Source organism: Pygocentrus nattereri, chromosome 29, assembly GCF_015220715.1.
Source record: "Pygocentrus nattereri isolate fPygNat1 chromosome 29, fPygNat1.pri, whole genome shotgun sequence".
Lineage (NCBI taxonomy): Eukaryota > Metazoa > Chordata > Actinopteri > Characiformes > Serrasalmidae > Pygocentrus > Pygocentrus nattereri.
In genome coordinates, this window is record NC_051239.1 from 808158 (window position 1) to 833646 (window position 25489).

The 25489-nt window shown below is 44.9% G+C and overlaps 2 protein-coding genes across 3 annotated transcripts; both read right to left on the minus strand.

The window, feature by feature from the left end:
* Positions 1-224: 224 nt before the first annotated feature.
* On the minus strand, positions 225-9082 carry pold2 (polymerase (DNA directed), delta 2, regulatory subunit). 2 transcript variants are annotated; one of them, XM_017684005.2, is made up of 11 exons: positions 8993-9082; positions 8460-8682; positions 6502-6623; positions 6205-6328; positions 5103-5217; positions 4192-4390; positions 3443-3523; positions 3178-3335; positions 2655-2782; positions 2313-2414; positions 225-2055 (listed from the first exon to the last, which is right to left on the minus strand). In XM_017684005.2, the coding sequence occupies exons 2-11, from the start codon at positions 8671-8673 to the stop codon at positions 1898-1900; spliced, it is 1401 nt and encodes a 466-aa protein (XP_017539494.1). In that variant the 5' UTR covers positions 8674-8682; positions 8993-9082; the 3' UTR covers positions 225-1897. The 2 variants fall into 2 exon arrangements, with proteins under 2 accessions (XP_017539494.1, XP_017539495.1); XM_017684006.2 differs by lacking the exon at positions 8993-9082 and adding an exon at positions 8855-8983.
* A 1790-nt stretch (positions 9083-10872) lies between these two features.
* Positions 10873-25415, minus strand: sf3a1 (splicing factor 3a, subunit 1). Its single transcript, XM_017684003.2, has 15 exons — positions 25191-25415; positions 24020-24129; positions 23691-23901; positions 22293-22550; positions 22056-22130; positions 20274-20424; positions 18231-18427; positions 16504-16621; positions 15223-15530; positions 14867-15112; positions 14583-14790; positions 13171-13331; positions 12343-12444; positions 12172-12243; positions 10873-11331 (listed from the first exon to the last, which is right to left on the minus strand). Exons 1-15 carry the CDS (start codon positions 25227-25229, stop codon positions 11230-11232), a joined length of 2358 nt encoding a protein of 785 aa, XP_017539492.1. The 5' UTR covers positions 25230-25415; the 3' UTR covers positions 10873-11229.
* Positions 25416-25489: the final 74 nt, after the last annotated feature.

Here is a 25489-nt window from a genome sequence, read left to right on the forward strand (position 1 = left end):
GTGAGAGCGGCGACGCCCGACACGCTCAGTCCAGTCTGGGATGAGTTTGACTGTGGCGTTGATGTCGTCCGTCCAGCTGGAGGAGGTTCAGACTGAGACCTTGTAGAACTACATAATAAACTTTATGCTCATTTAAACCGTTTACAGCTCACTGCACTGATCTGTGATGATTTACAGGAGAAATTAATCACTTTAAATCAGATTTATCTTTTTGAATCGCCCTGAATTTCGGGTTTGGACTCATCCCTCAGCTCGTGCTGCCGAAAGCAGTTGAAATGTTTGCTGTTACGGATCTCACGTCTTGGGAAGAGCCTATAAACCACCAACTCCTCTGCATCTGGCGCAGCTTTCTGCCAAAGCCTTCATCCTTAATTCATTTAAGTCCTCCACGTGGGTCGAAGCATCACCCTCTCTGGTCTCGGCTTATTTCGACAGCCTGGGCACCAACTTCAGAGAGTTAGCCACATCTATTCGATCCACCCACCTGCTTCCCACAGAAGAAAAAGAGAACGTGTATACAAAACGGACTTTATTTACATTTCTTGCACACAAGTAAACAAACCTTTCGCTTGTCGAAGACTGCACAACGTCTACAGGAGGGACTTTTCTCAAAAAGTCCTCGAGGTTGAAGGACTGGAGGTAAAGAACTGTTATTTCTTCATCTAATAAAGGCCTGTTTATGTATTTCTCGCGTGTTTGCTGTATTTTAATCGTACAGACAGTCCAAGAGAAACTACCGGCTTCTGAAGTTGAGCAGATCAGTTACTGTGAGATGAGATGGGTGTGGCTTAAACCAGAGGTATGACGTGCTGTAAACTACACTAAGATGGCCAAATCATCACGAAACTGATGCTAATAACCTGCATTTCGCTGCTGCGTGAAAACCTCGCATCTCCACTTTCGTTACGGTTTCTGACAAAATTGGAAAATACCTGTTGCCCTTTACATTCTGTGCAAATTTACTGACGAATGGAGGAAAAGAAACGGCCCAAAATGACTGGGAAAGACGTCTGGTTCCATTGACTTACATTAGAATTACAGCAGGTTTTTTCCTTCTCCTGTAAAGTGACCATGTTGGAGATACGAGGTTTTGCTCAGACAGCAATGTAATGTAACAGACAACCAATCAGCAGCCTGAATGTTAAACAAGCATGCTTACTGGCTCACAGCTGCAATGACTGCCTACTCAGGTACTGAAAGATACTGAATGACAATTTCTTGATAAAGTAATTCGCTCTGTATTCATTTTATATAAAGAAAATATTGACCAAAACTCGGCAGGACTAAACTGGACACGTCGTCTGGCCTTCATGACTTCAGCTGTTGATTTGTGGTCCTGCTCAAATAAAGAAGCTGACGGCTGGACAGTTTGTGTATTCTGGATAGATATTCCATGTAATTCACACGTTTCTGTTACCAGGAGTAGAAAAGTACAACCCGTCTGTACTAGAAGCAGAAATATTCCATCCATATTTGTATGCAAGGTACAAAGGTTCTTGCTTTTACCTGTTTTCATGCATCAAAACCAAAAGTAACGAGTTATTACATGTTTATTATATTCTGATTAAAAGGTTTCTATTAAGAAGACCTTTATAGCAGCAGGCATAAATTGGTAAATGAGTTTTTAATCTCTGCAGCCACACAGCTCAGGATAATAGAAACAGTTCACCGGAATAACGTAACAGTCTAAATAACTTGGTACTTTTACTACTGATATGGGAAGGGGAATTCCACCCATCTCCCAAAATGTGAAAAAGTGGTGGATTTTCCCTTGAAGTACATTAAAAGCAGTTCTCAGCGTCCATCACAGTGATTTGATCAACACTTCTACTCGGACCCAATAATAATTTGCCCAGTGTGTTTAAAGCTCTCACTCTGGCGATGGTGATACGTGAGCTTAGTGGCTGATGTTCATCTCGTTGTCCTCGTCCTGAGCGGAGAAGGAGGAGAAGCAGACCGGCTCGCACTCGAGAGTGCGCAAGTTCACCAGACAGGCTGTCTGTGTGCTGCTGAACTCGGGGACCGTTACCAGCAGCACGTCCTGCCCTTCAGGCCCTGACAGACGGGAGAAGACCGGCGTTAAGATGCGCAGCAAACACAAACACAGGCCCTGATAAAATCATTAATAATTAATATTCTATACACGAATATATAGATTTTGAATGTGTCATGGGTGCCAAAGACTTGCACTGTATAAATATAACTAAATGGGACATGACCAAGAATATGCACAGCAGCTTTTATGTCCTTTTTAATCAGAGTTAGAGGTCAGTACGGTGCATGTGCTGCCAGTAAAGAAGCCATAAACTGACCTGTAACGCGTTTGGACTGGTACGCTGGTGCATTTCCACTGAAGTACACATGAGGGCACTCGGGCATAATGAACGGGTCCTGCTGGTAGAACGGGTAACAACCTGGAAACAGCAAAAGCTCAATGAGCTAAACGCCCAGGAGCAGTTGGGGGTGAGGTGTCTTGCTCAAGGGCACTTCGGTCATGTGCTGTCGGCTCAGGGGATCGAACCGCCGACCTTCCGGTCACAGGGCCGGTTCCCTGACCTCCAGCCCACGCCTTTCACATGAAAGTTTTCAATTCATACAACATCAACCGGGGTGAAAATGAGTGAAATGCCGTGAAAGCGGAGGTGTTTCTGTACCCAGCGTGTCGGGGGCAGTAGGTGCGAGGTGACGGAGACGCAGGGTGCTCTCCAGGATCTCCAGATGATCGTCCATGCTGCTGTACTTGACAATGTCGCTCACGTTCTGCCCAGAGGTGCCCAGAAAACTGACCACATGCAAAAAAAAAAACCCTCAGAAATCAGGCATACATACAAACTGCTGCCCAAAAACAACAAAACTATACTTCACCTACAAAATATCATTAATATCAGTAATGCACCGTAAACTTAAGCTATACTCATTGTTTTTAAGCCATCACTACTTGGTAGAAATGCCCAACAGAAAATGGTCCAATCAGGACAGTTTTTTCAGGGCATCTCGACTGAGAAGGTGCTCCCATTGGTCAGATCAGCAGCTGGTGTCGCACTCTGAGAAGGCGGTTTACTATTTACTGCAGTTTTTCCAAGCTGCAGATTCGTAAAGTAAACAAAATAACGAGTAAACAAACATGAAGCGGAGTTTGGATTTGTGTATTTTGGAATAGCCCCGAGTCGGCCTCACCGGACTCCGTCCACGACGGCCTGGTAGGGGTTGGTGACCAGCTGCAGGGTGGGATATGGCACAGAGAGGGGGAACATGCAGCGGTGCAGGGGCTGCTGGGGCAGAGTGTAGTTGGTGGGGTCGTACTCTCCCGGCATCACATCCACCGGTACAGAGGCCTGCAGGGGACGGAGGGCACAGCCGAGTCAGGGCCGGCGCTGCAGAGCAGATTTAGTAGCCCAGAATAATAATAAATCAAAGGTGGAGGAGAAGAAAAAACACTGACCACAAGCTGAACCAGCAGCTCATCCAGCAGCCGGATGGCCTCCACACTGCCTGCCTGAGTCTTCTTGGTCAGATACTTCGCCTGGAAACGACAGGAACGTTACAGCGGTCAGAACATCTTCAAAACAGCGGCAAACAACAAACGTCATCATCATCATCATCATGGCTGATCAAAAGAAACATTTATTTGTGGTCCGGTCACTGCAGGAGGAATTAAAATAGTGTAATTAAAAACACCAAATTATTCTGCTGTTACAACAAACCATAAAATTAATATAAAAACAATCAAACAAAAATAAAATATTACTATCTAATAATTAGTCTTGTTGTGGCATGTTGCAATAATAATAATAATAATAATGATAACAACAATAATAACAACAACAACAACAACATCTTGTTACAATAAACCACGCAACTGAATATAAAACAAAAATAATTGCTGAAACAAAACCAAAATATTATCACTTATAATAATAATAATAATAATAATAATAATAATAATATATAATATATAAATTATTATTATTATTATATGTTGTTACAATAAACCATACAATTGAATCTAAAACAAAAATAATTGCTGAAACAATAACAATATTTTGGTTTTCTTCTTCTTATTATTATTATTATTATTTCTTTCCCAGAACATATTGGAACAAAATAAAAACAAAATAAACAACACAAAGTCACAACAATGTGCTTTATGGAGCTCCTGTGTTCTCTGAGAGAACGGCTCCCTGTACTGACCTTGGTGGTGGAGTCCTTGTCCTGCGTGCTCTGACTGAGGAGGTTTCCAGCCAGCAGGACCCGTGAGATGGACGCTGCCCCGCTCTGCTCCCCCAGGTCACCCAGGTGACCTGTGACCATGTCGATCAACAGCTGCAATCCCAGCATGCTGTCTGCTCCGCTGCCGCCCAATCCCAGACCAGACGCCAGGAGCACAAACCTGAACATTCATTGGTAGCCACTCAAAAACGTTCTCATCCATTCAGTCCATTCTAAGGGTCTCCTGCCTGATCAGGCCACAGTATTAAAAAGGGTGCACTGGTCATCGTGCACTATAAACCCTACGGACACTTAGTGCGCACGTCCACGTCAAGCCCCATCTTATGGTCCGACTACGCAGTGACCAAACAATCAACTCTGCCATTTGCTCACTATTTAAAAGGGAATTACTCTAGATAATCTTACAGAGTCAGAGCTGCTCACAGTGGTGGTGATGGGAACCAGACGTCCCTCTAAAAGCTCCTACAGAAAGTTCCTACATGAACTGGTTCTGAATTCACTGCCTGATGACTGAGACGCTGTTTTATGAGAGTTTAGAGAACTTCAACTCCATTCATGGTGGAGGGAGACATGCAGGGCGCTGTGCGGCAAAATAGTCCCCAAAGAAAACTCATTATTCCAGATTTTCCACTGTTTTCCATCATCAGCATTCCATATAAGCTCAGAAGACTCGTGTAGGTTCTCTGGTGGTTCTGGATGGTAAAGTGTCTATATCTGTGTTGTAATCATGGAGACGCCTGGTTCCCATCACCACCACTGTAAAGACGTCTGAACCTTTTCACCCCAAACCTTCTGAAAGACTGAACTGTGCAGGATTTTTCAGATTCAGTGGAATTCTCCTTTTAGCGAGGCCCACATGTATAAACACTCACCTGTCTGCGTTCAGAGGCTCTCTGGGTGTTTGAGGAGGAAGGTCAGCCAGGCAGTAATCCTCCACGGTAAATTTACCATCGTTCTTCTCCGCACCCAGGATCGCGATCACACTCCCTGAGGAAGAACGACCAGTCAAAGCTGATATTCAGACTTTACTGCACCGGGATTAAAGGCCTCAAACTGTGCGTGAGACGAGATTTATTCTGAATCGCTCTACAGCTTTTCTACGCGCCCAAACCAGAAACCTACGGGAAAATGTACTTCAGTTTTTTGCACACTGTATTAAAACTGGTTTACTAATGGTTTATATATACATACATACAAACATACATACATACATACATACATATATATATATATATATATAAAACTACCAAGTCCCTTGAAAGTAAACTCAATATACACCGATCAGGCATAACACTATGAGCACCTCCTTGTTGATCCACTCAGACCAGCACAACACACACTGACACACCACCACCACGTCAGTGTTACTGCAGTGCTGAGAATGATCCACCACCCAAACAGTACCTGCTCTGTGAGGGTCCATGGGGGTCCTGACCACTGAAGAACAGGGTAACAGAGTATCAGAGAAACAGATGGACTACAGTCTGTAACTGTAGAACTACAGAGTGCAGCTATACGGTCAGTGGAGCTGATAAAGTGGACAGTGAGCAGAGAAATGAGGAGGTGGTCATGATGTTATAACTGACCGGTGTGTGTGTGTGTGTATTATATATATGATATACATGCTGACATCTTAATAAGACTGTACAGTGTCTATGTACAGTTATGTATTGGGGGCAGTCGTGAGCTGGAGGTGAGGGAACCAGGCCTGTGACCGGAAGGATCCCATTGGCTGACGGTCTGTGACTGAGGTGTCCTTGAGCAAGGCACCTAACCCCCAACTGCTCCCCAGGTGCCGTGGATAGGGCTGCCCACCGCTCTGGGCAAGTGTGCTCACTGCCCCCTAGTGTGTGTGTGTGTGTTGTGTGTGCACTTAATTTTAAACTGCCAGGCATAAAACACACAAACAACCTACAACCTATGTCAATATTACAGTCTTACGAATTCGCCACACAAACATTTTGAGCATCTCACCAGTAACAAACTTCGAGGTTTCCATTTTGCCCTCCAGTTTGATCCTCTGCAGCTCGTCCTCCAAAATAAGCTCATCTGACGGGCTGACGTATTTAGCACGAGGAGGCTGGGGCAGCAGGTTGTGCTGAGGTGGGGAAACAAGGCCGAACACGAAGAGTAAAAAAAGAAGGCGTCATTAATACACGGTCACTGTGCTTCATCACAGGGTGTGTGCCCACAGAAGACGGTGTGGGTAACACACACACACACACACACACGTTTGTGTATTTTCATGCTGGTGTGTATTGCGTGAACCACCTCCTCGCTGATCTCCTTCAGTATGGATGGCTGGAGCTCCATTTGTTTGAATAAGGTTCCGACGATAGCGCAGTGCTCTCCCGTCTGCAGGTCACACAGCTTCCTGACCGGCACCTCGGTACCTAAAACATACACACCCGGTGCTTAATAACGGGAAGCAGAGCACAGGTCCTCAATGACCACAGATACGCCCATCAGACGGCTCATTAAACTCAAAACAGATTCATCAGAGGTGATGGATGAATTCACTGAGAGCAGCTCTGAACATCCCACAGCCGATCAGATATAGACTTAAACAGTTTTCCTAAATCTCCATCCGTTTTCACTCACGGACGATTATTTCGGAATGACTTAGTGCTGTCTGCAGGTTAATATCCCTGGGATGACAATCGTATGGATCTGTTTATTAATATTATCATTATTTTGAGGAGGCGGCACGGTGGTGTGGTGGGTAGTGCTGTCGCCTCACAGTGAGGAGGGCCTGGGTTTGATTCCCCTGCTGGGTGACCAGGGTCCTCTCTGTGTGGAGTTTGCATGTTCTCCCCGTGTCTGCGTGGGTTTCCTCCGGGTTCTCCGGTTTCCTCCCATTAAACGTGCTAAATTACCCCTGGGTGTGAGTGACTGTCTGTGTCTGTCTGTCTGCCCTGCGATGGACTGGCGACCTGTCCAGGGTGTATCCTGCCTTCCGCCCAATGACCGCTGGGATAGGCTCCAGCACCCCCCCGCGACCCTGATGGAGAAGTGGCTTAGAAAATGGATGGATGGATTATTTTGAGGATATATTATATTCATAAGTTAAGTGACCCTTATTAGTCCCACAACGGGGAAATTCCACCTCTGCGTTTAACCCATCCATGAAGTGAAACTCCACATACACTCTAGTGAACACACACACTAGGGGGCAGTGAGCACACTTGCCCGGAGCGGTGGGCAGCCCAATCCGCAGCACCCAGGGAGCAGTTGGGGGTTAGGTGTCTTGCTCAAGGATACCTCAGTCATGTACTGTCGACTCAGGGGATCGAACCAGCGACCTTTCGGTCACAAGTCCGGTTCCCAGACCTCCAGCCCACGACTGCCCCCTCATACAAATGGAAACATATTATGGAATTATCTTTGTTTGTCCTCTCTGTAAAGGAACCGGCACGTAGGAACGCTAAGAGACTAGAGACGTGCTTCAAAAATGTGCCTTATTCGGAAGAGGGGGTGGGGGTGGGGATCTCTGGGCACCTCACGGTTCGATTATAAAACGATGATCGAGTTTCTCAATACAGGACTTCTGTTTTCTCACTGTGTGACGACTTGGAGCCTTTAAAGCAAAGTGAGGAAAAGTTTCCTGTTAGAGATGCGAGAAAAGCAGCTATAGCTGAGCTGAAGCTGAAAGCAGAGCAAAGTAAGTCTATGTTTTTGTTTGTATTCTATATTTTTTAGCCTATATTAGTACATCAGCACAGACTGAGACAGATTTACAGCCAAGACGGCAAAATAGACTAAAAATGTGATTTGCTTTTTATCAACATTCGGGTTACGACCCCTAAACGGCCTGTCCGGGCGCTGCACTTCTGCACTTGGTGTTCCGTCAACGTTCTGCTATCAATTTCAATAAGGAAAATCGATTTTTGACATTTGTGAATCGATTCGGAATCGTTCACGTCCGTATCGCGATGCATCTAAGAATCGATCCCCCGCCCACCCCTCACTTAGCGTCAGGTAGTGTGTTTTGTGCCGTATTGCTGATTCTATGCGCATTAAATATGAATAATAATACTAAGACAACTGAAAAAAGGTTTCCAGTTTTAATACATGATCTTTCCTACTTCTGCGACTAAACTACAACAGTAATATTTTACTATTTCCGTTGCTGAATTTAACTTAAATTCTTTAAAGCATAACAAAAGAGAGAGCGAACATAAATTAAACAAATATAAACCAATAAAAAGTCAAACTTAATGTTTTCTCACCCCACTTCTGCCCGGCTCTCTCCTTCAGGATGCCCCGCATCTGCATCAGCCGGGCGGCGTACATGTGCGCGTACTGCCGCTGAAAGCTGCGCTCCCCCAGGCCGAACCGCTCGCCGCAGCCGCGGTAAGAGCGCTCATCCCGGGAGAAGACCGGCCTCGCCGTCCCTGGAGGAGCCAGCAGAGTCGCCTTCGGCTCAGCTACATCCGAGAACATGACTCGCCGCTGAGGACAGCAAATAAAAACAATTAACACACAAAAACAAGTTTGCTTCGTGCTGTGCGAACTCTCCCGTTCCACCTTAAATGGAGCAGCAGTTCCATGCCGGTCGCTGCGGCGTTACAATAGCTGCAGCAGTATTTAAGGTGGAACGGAAAAAATCGAACAAGAAGCTTACTGATCCGTTTTCATCCGCTTTTTAAGCGTGTAATCACAAATTAAAGAGTGTTTAGACCCTCTGGGGTGAAACACAGAACTAAATAAACACACAAACACCGAAATAAACACGCAAACAGACAGAAATACAAACACCAACTTTAGGATCTCCCGCTAAACGCCGCAGCCGTCACTTCTCCAGAAGTGACACAGCTACCGTCTCAGCCGTCAAAATAAAAGTCGCGAAAACGACATCTCAACGTCGTTTTCACACGCAAAATTAAATTACTCTCATTCTCAAATGAGAAGGCTATTAAATGTCTTATTTATTACATTAATAGAAGTGGCCTATGACATTTAAGAAAAACAAAAAATAAAATAAACGTGACTTTTTGTTAAATGTATATTTAAAGGCTATCAGTTGTCCCACAGTCATAGAGGGACATTTGATCAACATTATGATGTTTAATCTAAGTTTTGAAATTAAAATGATGAACAAGTAAGTGCTTTTTCACTTAATACGAATAAAAAAAACATTTTTGGTACTTTATTGCACATAATTAAATTCACCAAACAGCAGAGGAGTGTGGGTAAATAAGATTAAGATTAGATTGAATTACATTACATTAAGTGACCCTTATTAGTCCCACACTGGGGAAATTTCACCTCCGCATTTAACCCATCCATGCAGTAAAAGACCACATACCCACAAGTACTCGCTCGTCTGGCTTCACACGCATATGAACTTGAGTGACGTCCCGTTCTTAATCCATAGAATTTAATATGATGTTGGCTCACCCTTTGCAGCTATAACAGCTTCAGCTCTTCTGGGAAGGCTTTCCACAAGGGTTAGGAGTGTTTATGGGAATTTCTGGCCGTTCTTCCAGAAGCACATTTGTGAGGTCAGACGCTGATGTTGGACGAGAAGGCCTGGCTCACAGTCTCCGCTCAAATTCATCCCAAAGGTGTTCTATGGGGTTGAGGTCAGGACTCTGTGCAGGCCAGTCAAGTTCTTCCACACCAAACTGGCTCATCCACGTCTTTATGGACCTGCTTTGTGCACTGGTGTGCAGTCATGTTGGAACAGGAAGGGGCCGTCCCCAAACTGTTCCCACAAAGTTAAGAACTTTAAGAGTTCCTTTCACTGGAACTAAGGGGCCGAGCCCAACTCCTGAAAAACACCCCCACACCATGATCCCCCCTCCACCAAACTTTACACTCGGCACAATGCAGTCAGACAAGTACCGTCTCCTGGCAACCGCCAAACCCAGACTCGTCCATCGGATTTCCAGACGGAGAAGCGTGATTGGTCACTCCAGAGAGCACGTCTCCACTGCTCTAGAGTCCAGTGGCGGCGCTTTACTCCACTGCATTCCACGCTTTGCACTGCGCTTGGTGATGTAAGGCTTGGATGCAGCTGCTCGGCCATGGAAACCCATTCCATGAAGCTCTCTACGCTGTTCTTGAGCTGATCTGAAGGCCACATGAAGTTTGGAGGTCTGTAGTGATGGACTCTGCAAAGTCGGTGACCTCTGCGCACTATGCCCCTCAGCATCCGCTGACCGCTCTGTCATTTTACGTGGCCGACCACTTCGTGGCTGAGCTGCTGTCGTTCCCAATCGCTTCCTCTTTGTTATAATCCCACTGACAGTGGACTGTGGAATATTTAGTAGTGAGGAAATTTCACGACTGGACTTGCTGCACAGGTGGCGTCCGATCACGGCACCACGCTGGAATTCACTGAGCTCCTGAGAGTGACCCATTCTTTCACTAATGTCTGTAGAAGCAGTCTGCAGGCCGAGGGGCTCGGCTTTATACACCTGTGGCCATGGAAGCGATTGGATCATCTGAATTTGATTAGTGAGTAGTTTTGGGAATAGAGTGTACCCGTACCGCCCACGGAGCAGTTGGGGGTTAGGTTTCTTGCTCAAGGGCATCTCAGGATTAAGCCTTTCCCTAACCTCCAGCCCACGTCCACCCCACTGAACTAAAAAGGAAAATCCAATATATAAACTTGAAATAAGACAAACTCAAACGAAATCCACTCCCCAAATTTATTTGATTTTGCTTTTGCATACAATGAATATCATTTCACACCTGACAAAAGCAGCAGGTATGAAAGGCGAAAGAAGCTCATCTCTACCAAAACTGGAAAGTAGTGACAACTAAAAGAGTCTTACAGCAACTGCAGCTCCCTAAAGGCGAAGCTCCACACTAAAACATGTTTGTGTAAGACAATCAACACAGTAAGCATTACAACTGAAAGCAGTGACATTAACAAGAAACCAGGCCTTTTTCAGAACATTACTGGCTGAGAACGCTGCAGTTTGTCCACGAAGCTGCTAAACAAGCACAGTGAGGGTAATAAAGCAGAGCACTGATGTCTGCCAGCACCAGCTACTTCTTCCTCCCTCCTCTCTCCTTCAGGGCCAGGTGGATAACGGACCCGTTGTTCATGTTGTAGTAGGCCAGAGAGTTTGAGTCCTTGATGAAAATACCCTGCAGAAGCGAAAAAAACCCCAGAAATGACTTCACAATTACAGAATCTGCTGATTTTACAAAAAAATATATTTTATCATGTGTGGTTTTGTGCCGAAATCAGTTCTAAATCATTTTTAATGTAACCCGTTTCTAATTTCTCTGCATTGCTTAGAAATAAACAGGCTTTTAATTACTGCGCTTTTAAGACTCATGTAAATGAGCTCTGCTCTGATTGGCTGCCATGTATTCATTAAAAACACTTCTTTTTTCAGATTAAGTAAAAAAATATTTGATGAAGTGATACGAACCCTTTACATATAATTATTGCCAGTGATAATAACAATAATAATAATAATAATAATAATTTTATTTATGTAGCACTTTTCATGCTGGTGGCAGCTCAAAGTGCTTTACAGACGGGTGATAAAACAGTTACAGAAGAGATCATTAGTGTTTAATTAGAATCAGAGGAAAAAGGTTAAATTAGACCTTCAGCTTTAGTTAAATGCGGAGTTAGAGAGAGACGTTTTTAGGTGCTTATTAAAAGTGAGCTCTGATCTCGACTGTCTAATAAAAGCTGAACTGAGCTCCACAGTTCAGAGGCAGAATAACTCAGAGTCTCTCCACGTGTTCTGCGTTTTACAGAGGGTAAATGCTGAAGGCCACCATCTGCAGATCGTAGATCGCGTGTCCAAACACAGACAGACAGACAGACACTCTGCGATACAAGCGGTGCTTTAGGGTTCTTCTGAGCTTTAAAGACCAGTTGCAGAACCTTGAGATCTACCCTGAGTGACACAGGCAGCCAGTCCAGGTTCAAAAACGGGAGTGATGTGATCTCTAACGGCAAAACCTCACCTCAAACTGAAGCTTCTGTTTGCCGGCCGGCATTCCAGTGGCTTCATGGATCTTAACCTTTATGACCGACACCTAAAAAGACAAATAAGGGGTGCGTGAGAACAGCTGAAACAGCGCTTTTGTTCTAAAGAAGAACGTGAATCATCTGCCCGAAAGACAGGAAGACTCTACCTGGTCTGTAAGCGGCAGAGTGAAGCTCAGCACTTGTCCACTCAGCTTCCATTCCGTCTTGTCCTGCATGTTGGGCACCTGCACTTTGACTGCCACGGGACCCTGACACACACAAGATCTTACAATCAGTAAGGAAATCAAAGTACGCATCATATTAAGACCGTGATTTTAGTACGAAGGCACTGGTGGAATGTAGGAGCAGAACATTTATGTTATGTTATCTAGACCTAGTCTGGGTTTGGGCCTATGATAAACAATAACACCCCAAAATACAGATACATGTACATTCAACTCTGAGCAACTGCTACTTTGGTACACTAGGTGGCACTATGCATTGCTGATTGCACCAACCAGCATGTTTTCTTCACGTATAAATACATGAACACACTGGTCATGGACTACAGTCTGTAACTGTAGAACTACAGAGAGCAGCTATACGGTCAGTGGAGCTGATAAAGTGGACAGTGAGCGCAGAAACGAGGAGGTGGTCAGAATGCTGTGCCTGACCGCTGTATATGTATTCAATCATTTTTTTCCATATGCAAGTCTGAATGGTCAAGTTCTGTTGATCCTCCACGTTAAAATAAGTGAACACACTTCTGCACATTTAATGCACAATTACTCGTTATTTGCTGAACATTTAACTGTAAATCACACCATAATAAAGCTCTGGTTTCTGACTACTCTGGACTGTACAGTGTTCATTACTGTAATCTGCACTATTCATTACAAACACTGGATTATGTGGAAACTATATTGCGATAGGATATTCTGGTCATACTGTCCAACCCTAGTCCAGTGGATATACTGCAGCTGTACACACTGCACCTTGTTCCTGCGGAGGAACTCTTCCTCGGGGATCAGGTTGTCCTCCGTCTTCATCTTTTTGCTGATGGGCTCGTCCTCGTGCGGAGGTGGAGGGTGGGCTGGGGGCATTGGGGCCGGAGCTGCGCTGGGGGGTTGTGGCACCGGAGGAGCTGGAACAAACGCTGAGGAGCAGAGCAGAAAAACACTTTCAGTATCGGGTCTTTGTGGAGGATTTGGTGGAACTGCATCTGGATCAGGCTGACAGACTGAAAAACAGGCCAAGTCTTGCATGTCCACAAACGGGCTTTTTAAGCAATGATGAACAAACTACATCAGTGACCCTGGAGATTTTTCACATTAGTTTCAATTCCAATCCACCACACCTGGTTCATTTCCATCCAGGGAGCCCAGTCCTGGTCCTGGAGAGCTCACCTTAAACCCCGAACTAACACAGCTGATCCACGTAAAGAAGGATTTCAGGGGTGTCTGAATATTACAGCTCTTCTACTGCCCCCTTGTGGCTCCACAGCTGAATCAGATCAGCAGGTAATAATAAAAAAATCCTCCTCTACAGTAAAATAAAGCTCTGCTGATCCTTCAACACAGTTTAACAGTAAATGGTCTTAAACGCTGGAGTTAATGTAGAACTGCTGATTCACCCTTTAACTCTGAAGATCAGCGCAGACGGCTGGTCACCATAGCAACACAGACAACAGTCTCACCCAGCTAGTAGCTACGAAACAGCAAAGAGAGAGATTTAAGACGGACGTCGATAATCTGGAGACGAATGGACTGATTAGTGTTTATAGTCATTCCAGCTGGTTTCCTGATACGTTTAACCTGCGTGAGAAACTGACGAATGCTAAAAAGTCGTGAAGCTGAAGTGTCTCATTCGCCAGCTACTTGTTCCAACTGTCCCGTTCCACCTTAAATGGTGCAGCAGTTATACATTCACCTCAGGCAACATTTAAGGTGGAACAAAAAAAAAAAAGTGTAAGCAAGAAGCTTCAGCCTCATAAGAAGTCGAACGTTGAGTCACTTTACTGGAAACGGATCTACTTTTGAGGAAAGGTTTCCTGCTGGAGATGTGAGAAAAGCAGCTGTAGCTGAGCTGAAGCTCAAAGCAGAATGAAGCAAGTCTTCGTTCGTGTTTTTCAGTCTATACTAGTACGCCAGCACACACCGACATATTTACAGCCAAGATGGGAAACCGTTACTTCAATAAAATGGACATAAAATGTGCCTCCCAAGGTGGTTTGATGACCAAATGGCTCTTAACATTTGGGTTGCAACCCAAACTCTGCAGGGTGGTAGATTTCCAGGACCAGGCCTGGCACCCCTGATCTTCTGACGATTTCCCTGCAGGTGAAACCTACAGCAAGGCGGATCTGGTTTCTGACAACAGCTACATAATTTAAGCACTGCTGGCTCACCTGCAGGAACGACCATGGGTGGAGGTCTGGGGGCCATGATGTGCGGCGCTGTAGGGGGCATAGGCACCACATTGATGCGTGGTGCATGTACCATGGGCGGCATGGGGGTCAGCACCTGGCCAGGCGCCAAACGCACCACAGGAGCCATCGGAGGCCGTGGGATAACAGGAACAGCAGACAGCAGGGTGGTCGGCACTGGGGGAGGAACCTGTGAAACATACCGATTTAGAGATTTGTCTTAATAAGCACGAGCAGTAATGCATTTGAAGAGGGACGATACTGACAGCTGGTGGGGGTTTGGGCATGGTATTGATGGGTGGGCTGGGTTTGGGTATGCTGGTCACGGTGGAGGGCAGCGGGGGCTGAGGGAGCTCGTTGGGTTTGCTGGGGCCGATCTTCTCCTTGGTGTCGTCCTCCTGCACCAGACCCTTCGCTTTGTGGATGGCCTCGATCTGCTCCTGCAGGGTGATGTTAGCCTGAGCGGCCTGCTGAGTACGAGCCATGCTGCCAGAGTGACCGTCCCACGTCACCTATAGAGCGACGAGACATTGGAGAGCGTAAGAGGCACAGAATTCCACAGATTCTTACTGGATTAAAATCGCTCCACAATTATTACAGTCAGACTACAAAACCTTCTAACCTTCTCCTCCGGTTTCTGGATCTCCTCTTCTCCGATCTTCTTTCCAATGGCCGTTTCCTCCACACCAAAGATATCGGTACGCCTCTCGGCGAGCTGCTTCAGGCTGCTCTCGATGTCCAAGCCGGGGGCATACACCTCCTCCTCGATCTGTCGCTCGCGGATGCCGCGGTCCCTCTGCTCCAGCCAGCGCGGGTCCAGCAGGCCGATGCGCATGTGCTCCTGCATCTTACTGGCCGGAATCTTCTCACCAGTGATGGGAGAAATGAGGTACTCTTCTGTAGCCTGGATGGTAGGATGGGGCTTGGAGGCTGAGAGAGAGAAGAAAAGTGAAAAATTAAAAACGGTCCAGGTCTCAAAGCAGGATTTCTTACCTACCTGCTGACTTCTAAAGATTCATTTCTTTTTACTGGGCTACATCACTACAGCAACTTCCAGCACACCTAACCTTCTTTTGGGTGTAAACACTCTTGAACCAGTCAGGGTGGCCAATCGTGGACAGCTTTCTGACCCCTCTGGTCCTTTTTGGGGTCAGTTCTTTCCCCCTTTCTTACATTTGGTGTGTTAATCACATTATGATGTTGCTTTCCATTGAAAGAACAAATCATATTACATAAATATTATGAATATTAAGCAGTTGTCATTTCAGTAAGCACTTTTTTACTTTTAGAAACGCCTTACTATCTACACGTAATTGGCTGTTTGGTGAAAACAACACAATAGCAAATAAAACCCGAGTACCTAAAGCTGGGTTAACACAGAAAGCCTAAAACGGCTGTGTACGTTAGGTTTGGGGAAGCGGAGACTTTGTAAGGAAGAAAACCTTGTATCTCAATTTTTGACATGATTTGAAAATACCTGGTGCCTTTTACATTGCGTGTAAATTTCATGAAGAACGGACCCAAAGAAACGACCCAGAATGACTTGAAAAAAAATTCTGGTTCCATTACTTATAATGTAAGTCAATGTCGGTTTTTTCCCCCTTTTCCTGTAAAGTTACCATTTTGGAGATACAAGGTTTTCTTCTGACAACAGCGACAATCCAAGAGTCAAGCCAGTAGGAGGAAAGGGCTGAGGAACACGGAGCTGAAGAACAACTCCAATATGGTAGTAATGAATGAATGTAGTGTTCTCTGTGATGTGAACATACAAACATGACTATTACAGCTGATAGTCAGTGAGGAGCTGTTCGATTAAATAAATAAATTAATTAATTAATAAACTAATAAATAAGCACCCACTCTGCATTTCCTCTCAAACTGAACGCAAAGTTAGGGGTCTTACCCTTGGGGTCGTAGTCTTTGCGGATGATGACCTGATCAGGTGTCGGAGGCAGCGGTGGGGGCATTGGGTTATCAGGGGGAAGAGGAGCCTTCATTCCGTCCTCCTCTTCATCAGAGCCCTAGGAGAAACCATACAACGTTCAAATCAGCGAAACTACGACAAACCTCTATTTCAAAGCACTCAGGTAAGACACACTCAAGAGCTCAAAGTGGGGGCGAGTTCTGCGCTTTAAGAGCTCGTCGTCAATCTGACGCAGACTTTTTCTTAGGACCTTTCTCAAGGACACATTTAAGAACAAACTCAGGAAAACGATGAATGAGGCCTACTGTCCCTACAGTTAGTAGACAGCACAGAGGTGTCCTATATGACCATCACCTACAGGCAGGTAATAGGAACAGGAAACGGTACATTTTTGCCCACCATCGTCCAAGTCCCAAGGCCCGCGGGCCAGATTAGGCCCGTGGCACAACTCTCTCCGGCCCACAGAAGTAGTTTAATTTTCCCCAGCATGCACTGCAATGGCTGTGTTTACATGCAAAGATTTTCATCAATCCAATTGAACACATTGTGATTACAGATCAGACTGAGGCGTTTATTCTCACTACTCAACAATCTGATGGAAAATCTTTGTTTACATGGTCCACTCGGCGTAAACGTTACCATGACGACCAGCATCCCGTGAGGTCCAGTCAGAGTGAGATGAGCAGCAGTGAGCAGTGATTGTGTTTTTAACTGCTTTAAAATGACGTCAGACTCAGGAAAACGTCCTTCACACGTCCTTATTAAAGAAGGCCGAGAGGAAGACGTCGTGCTCTGAGACGCATAAGCTGGACGTCCGTCCCACCGCCGTCTTTTAAAGATCAGAGCATGAACTTCGTCTCCTCTGCAGACCAGTTTCTGCTCCGCCGTGTTGAACGGTATAAACTCTCACTGTGACGCGACGCTCATGCAGAACGGACTGAAACTTTCCGATTGGGAATGTAATCGGATACAGACGTTTACACGGATATTATTCTTCTATTTAACAGATTATTTACAGGATTACCCACCTCGATCAATTTGATAGAAGCTGTATTCCCGAGTGGCCTCAATCAGACTAGGTTATTCCCATTGAGGTGTTTACATGGACGTGTTCTATTCCAATTGAGCTATTAGTCAGATTATTAACAGATTATTAGGCTGTATGTAAACGTGGCTAGTGTTATGTGCAAACCGAACCTCCTACCCCAACACCAGTCGATGGGACAGAGGTTACATCTCAATGCAACACAGTTCTGTGCAGTTCCACACCAGTCATATCACCAAACACACTAAATGCATTTCAGCTGCAGTTCAACCAACAAACACTGAACACTGAACATCAGCTCAGCAGCTCAGAAACTGAGCCCTAGAATGAATGAACCTGCAGCAAAGAAAGGCTGCCAGGGGTCTAGTTCAAGCAGATGGGTAGGTTTAAAAGACTGAGGACGTTTAAACTTTGAATATTGTAAGTATTCATGTAAAATTTAAAGATCTACTACAAGCGTCTATTTTACTGCTGATGTTTTTGCGTGTACTGAATAAACAATGGCCAGTTCACGTTACAGCACAACAATAATTAAATGAAATAAAAACATTTTTCTTCTCCGGCCCACAGATTTGGTGAGAATTTCGAATGTGGCCCTTTTACTTGTTGAGTTTGACGCCCCGGAGTCCAAGTTATGCCACTATGTGTGTGTTTTTCCCACCTCATCCATATCCTGCAGCTGTGTGTCCTGGTCAGGCTGAGCTGCGTGGCCTTCGTCTCTGTTTTCTCGCTCGTCCTCCTCATCCTCACTCTCCACCTCCATCTCCACTTCCTCGCTCTCTCCGTACTTCTCATAGCGCTCCTGGATCAGGATGCGAGCGCCCAGCTCCTCGGGAGTGGTGGGAGGAGGGAAGTTACCTAAGAAAGGATTAAGAGCATATTTAACCTCTTGTTCTCCAGGGTGTGTTTTGGTTTGTCCATCTGAATTGAAGGCAAATTATTCAGTAACTGCATGAAATGAATAGATTTTAATTTTATTTATTAATTTTTTGTAAAAGCCCCTCAAATGAACAGAACATGTGTTCTATGATCTCCACACGTCACTATACACCCACAATTTACTGCTGAGAGCCAAAAATCTGCGCCGCTCTTTGTGTTGTTCTCTAAAAGTGATGTTTCCAGAGCAGATCACTGAAGAGACGCCGTCTGTTTATAGTTTAGAGCCCAGATTTGGGGAAAAACGGCTCGACTTTCAGTAGAAAAACAAAGTTCAGCTTCTTTTATTATAAGGGTTTAAAATGACGTCACCGTCTATTAGACTGGAGAGAAGAGCTACAGCCTCACACGACGCCCAGCTTCTGAATGGAGCTTATGGAGTATGAACGTTATGGAGAACAGGACCGAGTGCGTTCTGGAGCCACCGGGGGTCCCGAGGAGCTGAAGAGGTTAAGCTTTCCAGTTGGGAATGTAATCAGATTTACAGATTTACATTTACGTGGCTGTTTTGTCCAGAGAGATAATAAGGTAGCTGTCTAGAGATCCCAACTTAATTATGTAGTGATCTTGAAATAAAAGTTGTTGTCTTTAGATCCCAACACAACTTAAGTCGTACTTTCAAGAGAACAGTCCAGAAGATTCTAGCCACCTGGATTATAGGCCTCTCGCAGTAGAATTCGGAATGGCTTTGATCCGACTTGTCTATCCCGACTGGAACGTATACATTAATGTATTCCGTTGTGATCGAGTTATTAGGCGGATTATTAACGGGTTATCAGTATTAACTCACATTTCACCAGGATTTGATGTGGTTATTTCTACGCCCAGCTTATGAAATATGAACGTTATGAAGTTTATGACGAAGCGTGTTTTGGAACCACCGGTGGTCCCAAGGAGCCGAGGAGGTTAAAACAGAGGTCGACTGGGTTTTACCCAATAATACTGACTCACTGACTCAACCACAAATCAACTCAACCACAAATCTCTTCTTTCTGCTCATCTGTCTGTTTGAAACTTAAGGAAACATTTTTTTCACGCTTTGCTTACAAACTTATTAAAATTAGCCCATTTTTGGTTATAGTCTGACTTTTCACAAGGAACTGATACAAAACAGCACAATTAACAAAATGTTATTACAAAAAGGTTTTAAACCCTAAACTAAACTGCCCGAACAACAAAAAGTGAGAATCGATTATATTGAACTTTTTGGGAAAACATACAAAAAACTAAATAAAACAAACATAACAAAAAAAGACAAAAGAGTTGATGTGTGAATGAAAGATCAGCATCCTGGGTCTATTTGCATTAACACATCCCAAAAACCGATTCACAGCCACGCCTCCTTAGATCACAAGGTGCTGCTCACTACTGCTACCTAGAACTAATAAAGCTCCATCAGGGGGGAGAGCTTCTCATACAAAGCCCCCAGCTCTGGAGTAATCTTCCTGCTAATGTTTAGGGGTTTTTCCTTGCTCATGGGGGCTCGGACCCGGATTTTCTTTTCTTTTCTCTTCTCTCTGTAATACTGATTGTTGTGTAAAGCTGCTTTGTGACAACACCTGGTGTAAAAAGCGCTGTATTAATAACTTTTGCTTGCTTGCTCAGCGTTCAGGGCAACACAATCTGGGTTCTAACTCACAACGCTGACGTACCGACTCAGCTATAAACTACACGCCGCCCTGCTGCTTATACACAACGCGCAGGCTGTATATGGACCTGCAGTCGGTTTACCGGATTCAGCTCATTTGCTTCGTCTGGTTGTGCTCACCTTGCTCATTGGGCTGGAAGTCAACCGTCTCCACGACGACAAAGTCATGCCAGTCAATCTGAGCGTAAGCCACGCGCTCCTTCTCCCTCTCCTCTTCCTCCTTCTTCCTCTCTCGCTCCTGGAATTTGGCCCACTCCACTCGGTACCTCACCTGAAACGCAGAAGCACGAACATCAAAACCGCTGCCTTTTCTGTGAACTACACATACAAGGAACGATCTTCTGCACACGCCACATGTACGCAGACCAAAGACATCTTAACAAATATTCAAGGAAAATCTAATATTAACTACGGAAAAAAAAAAAAAATAATAAACAATAAACAATAAACTGCCTCCAGAGGCTGCTGCGTTCACACAGCAGGTAAAAGTGGCCCAAATCGGATTTTTACCCCTCAAATGTGACACAGATGTGCATCAGTGTGAACAGATAAACACACTGAATCGGACGTTTTCAGTTCCGATGAGAGACGCTTTCATATGTGGCACTGAAATCCGATCCGTATCCGATCTACGGCAGCGCGACTCGGTCTGAACAGCCAGACCGGAATTCATGCGACTTTTACTGTCAGTCCAACTCGACATTCGTCATAATTTGGCGCTGCTGAGACTCGAACATTTAGGCTGACATTTCTGTACAAAAATGATTAGAGACTCGTCCAAAACCCTCCGGGTTTGAAGAGATTTAGAAAGAAATGCCGAACGCGGCCGGAGGAGAACCGAAGAAGTGACCGCGCCCTTTTTACGGCGAGGTGAACACACTCTGGGTGAAGAGCCCAGCTGTCGGTCAGTGAAGCTTCACGATGCTCCTGTGATGCTCCTGTGATGCTGCTGAAGATGAAGCTGATCCTCTGGGAGCGACTGGCGTTCGTTGGCGGTTGTGATTGTTTACCTCTGGATGAGCCGTGACGCTCTGCTCTCTTGCGGTCAGTTTAGGAGCCGGTCGGTTCAGAACGACGTCCATACAGATCACATTTAAAAGATAACGAGAACAGCCAAACAATAAAAAACACTTTTACCTGCTGTGTGTGAAAAACCAAATGAGTGACTTCAGCATTCAAAACACCCGGTCCCGTTCCTTACTTACACCCTCACCCCTTGTTCCTGAGCTACAGGGCAGTGGTTGAGATCTTCCTCTGAAATGAGACCCTCTAATAAAAGAGCATCACTTCATTAACAGCTACTAGCGCCGCTCTGTAGGCGACCCTGCCCGTCTGCAGGGACAGCAGAGGAGGGGAAAGTTCAGCTCCTCACTGCTGGGCTTTAGTTACATTTACGGATCAGACGCCTTCAAAGAGGGGGGCAGTTATTTATCATCACCCCCCCCTAATTCTTCAGTGATGTGAAGCTGAAGTCAGAGATTCTCCAGATTCTTGCTCAAATTTTCCCGTTCCACCTTAAATGGTGCAGCAGTTCTGATGCCTGAGGCTCCAGAATGTAACTGCTGCACCATTTAAGGTGGAACGGGAAAGTTAGCTAGCTCCCGAGACGTCAGCACTACTAGTGATGCACCCAAACAACACTAAACTGAAGATAATTTGACGGCTGTGGTCATTTAACAGGGAACAGCCTCACATTTGTTGGTTTCTTTGGTCGTTTTTCTTTCTCTCCCAGGACACACTGTCGGGAGTCTCTGCAAAGCCTCCGTTTGGAGGGCCGTGTAGCCCCAACACACCACCCTACCCCTCTATCTCAACTATAATCGGGACACCCTACCCCGTGGTAGGTGCCAGGGGTGAAATGGGACTGGGCCTCCGCGCATCACTGATCTCATAAAGCCGTACCTGATCCAAAACCTCCCGCGGGTTCTCGGCCTCCCTCTTGAGCTTCTGCAGGAGTCCTTTCGGAGGGATCAGAACCTGTGGAACAGGAGAAAGAGAGCACGGCTATTCATTCAGAGGCACATCAACACGCAACGTTCCGACGAGGGACGCTTAGCTTGGAATGGCATAAAAGAACATTTCAATATTTCTTTATTTTTCTGGCATGGGTGTGTGTCTGCTGCTCAGTCGGCGCAGCACCTTGGTGTACTGCTCCACCAGTTTGGTGAAGTAGTTGAAGAGACTGTGCTGCGGCCGCAGGAAGTCGAACTGGTAGTTCCTCTGCTCCTTTTGCATCAGCTGCGTCAGAAACTGGCGGCCGTTACGCGCCACAAACTGAGCGGTCAGCTTCACCACGTCCAGGTCGAAGGCTGAGATGGAGGGAGGATCGGCGATGAACTCGAACTCCGGAGGGGGCTCCTTCGGCACGATCGTCTCATGGATCACCTGCGCTTGGACCTGGAAACATCAGCACGCAGGAGAAGTTCGAACGCTGCGACGTCTCAAACGTCACCGTATACAAAACACACAGACCGCTACACACGGACGACAGAATAAGACCCACAAACGCAGCAACGACGGACACTAATCAATACAGACGCCGGGGAAAGTCCAACGACGCGGACGAGAAAACAAAAAAATATGATTTCTATAAAAGGTTTTTTTTTTTTTAATCTAGAAATTTATTTTCCTTTACTTTTTTCTCATTTTATTTTTAAGTTTTTTTTTTATAATTACTTTAATTTGTATTATTGAATTATTACTTTACTAATCTCTTGTCTTCTTTTGATCTTAATCTCTTATCATTTAAACCTCAAGTTTAACTTTTATCTATTTTTATCTTTTATTCAGTCATTTTAAATTTTCTTCTCATTTAAAATGATTAAATGTAGATATTTTTTCTCCCTGTTTTTGTAAATGCTCAGCTAGGTTGAAAATGAGGGTTGCCCTCGATGTACATCCCAGTAAAAATAAAGGTTGACTGATAAATTGAACTGTTAGCAACTGACTCCAATTAAGGCTCAAATTAAATTATTTTACATGAAATTACGTTAATAGTAAGAATTTCTCTCCTCCTTTACAAAAAGTTACCATTTTGCAGAGTTTATTTATATTTATAATACAGTCATATGTAAAACTTTGGTAAAATAACCTTTTAATTTTTTTAAGTTAAAAAAAAAAGCATCCCCTATAGAAAACACACACTTTAATATAGAGTCACTGTATTTTTATCACATTTAAATTTAATGTATTATTTATATATTTACCTAAAATGTGGCCTATGCTAAATTTATGGTATGTTTTATTGTTTTTAGTGTATTTCTATTACAACATGCAGGAAAGCGTTTAAGTGTGCTCTCTAAGAGAACTTCTCTTCACTTACAGAGTCAACAAACTATAAAATTGTACCAGGAGTGCCCAAATTTTTGCACACGGCTTTCGACCAGCACCTTCAGACAATAAACAAACACCTTAAATCTGATAAAGTCAACAGAAACAGCCCTGAACTGCGCGTGCGGCGTCATACGAGAAGTGGCGTCAGCTCAGTGCGGATCTACACAGAGGAAACGTTCTGCAGGTCAAGCGAACTCCTCTGACCTTCTGTGGTAGCTGCTGCTGCGACTGCTGCATGGACTGCTGCTGCATGACCTTCGGCACCGCCGCCGACGGCTCCTGCCCCTTGCCTTCTTTAAACTCGTTAACCTTGTGGCGGTAGTAGGCATGGTAAGGGTCGGTAGGGTTGAGGAAATTAAATTTGGGATTGTTGATCTCATTCTGTCGAATCCTCGCCTCAAACTCTGGGCCGTTCCTGGAGATAAAAGAGATCCGATGATGGACAGATCAGCAACACAGATCACGAACTCTTAAACACCGCCAAGCTGCTGTTGACAATAACGAAGACAACGTTACCAGAAAGGGCGACAAACCTGGCTACGAAGCTCGCAGTCTTGTCGACGATGTTTCGGACCTCGGGAGGCGGGTAGATGATGCCCACGATGGGCTTGGTGGCCGGGGTCTCTTCTTTCTGCTCGTCGGCCTGTTTAAAACGTAAGAAAACATTTTGTAACACGTTTTGCTCTCAACATAATAAAATCAGCCCATTTGGACAGTTTTACTCCTAGTTTCCCTTATTTTTCACAAGCAACTGAGAAGAAAAGCCTAAATAAGAACCCAATCCCAATCTAAACTGACTGAACATCAAAAGAGAGAGACTTGGCTATATTAAACTTTTACAGAAAGCAAATAAAACACATAATAAAATAAAAAAGAAACAGAATGAAGGCAAAAAAACTGACGTGTGAAAACTGTGCAACTGGCATTAATGAGCACCTTTGCAGAGAATAAATTGGGGCAGAAATTTGGCCACATAAATCAACAAAACCGAGCCGGACCAACTTTAGCTACTAAACCATTTAACCTCATCGCTCTTAAACTCATCCGCTTATGACCGTTCAGGACGAGAGCGAATCCAAATTACCGCAGTACTGGTGGCGTCTATAAATTATTAAAAGACGCATATAACAAAAAAAATTTTTTCCTGTCATTTCAAAATGTAAAAACTGAACATGAAGGTGCAAACATCGTTAAAGTTTCACAAAATTAACCCCTCAGTCCGTTTAAACGACAGCTAAACCAAAACCCTGGTCTTCTAAGATCATGAAAACAAATCTATTTACATCCTCTTATTCAACCCATAGCAGTTTAGCTCCGCCCACTCAGGCTGAAGTTATAAAGAATGTTTCAGCCAGGACAGCCAATCAGAACAGAGCTATTTACATAAACACAATAAACAAAAACACAAAAATTTAAATACGAACGTCAAATAAATCCACAGAAACTTTATAGGTGGAGCCCAGCGGGGGGGAAAGGCACTGAATACTTAAACAGCGACACAACACGCCAGCCTCTTGCTCTAACTCACCCGTTCCACCTTAAGTGGTGCGCCAGTTTCATTGAGGATTTAAGGTGGAACGGGACAATTCGACCAAGAAGCTGTCGAATTAGCTGAAATGCTCTACACACACGCTAAAGATAAACGACAGAGTAATAAAGGAGAGAAAAATGAACGTTAGAGTGAGAAATGGGATAAAAACGGACCTTGTTTGGCTCCGGCTGGCTGATCTGAACAGGCGGCATGGCTGCCTACTCCACCTCGGCTCGGATGGGAGGATTAAACGCTCACACGCAGCCTCCAGCCGTCGATACCAGTCCCGTGTGTCACACCGAGTCCTTTTCCTTCAGCGTAAAAGCGAAATTAGTCGCTTTAAAACAAAAACAAGGACAGAAAAGTAAACGAGGCCAGCCTTCCGCCGAGGCCGAGATCAGCGGTCTGCGACACCACACGCTCACATCCGCTACACGATCGCGCGGAATTGTGGGAAGTGTAGTTTTAGCTG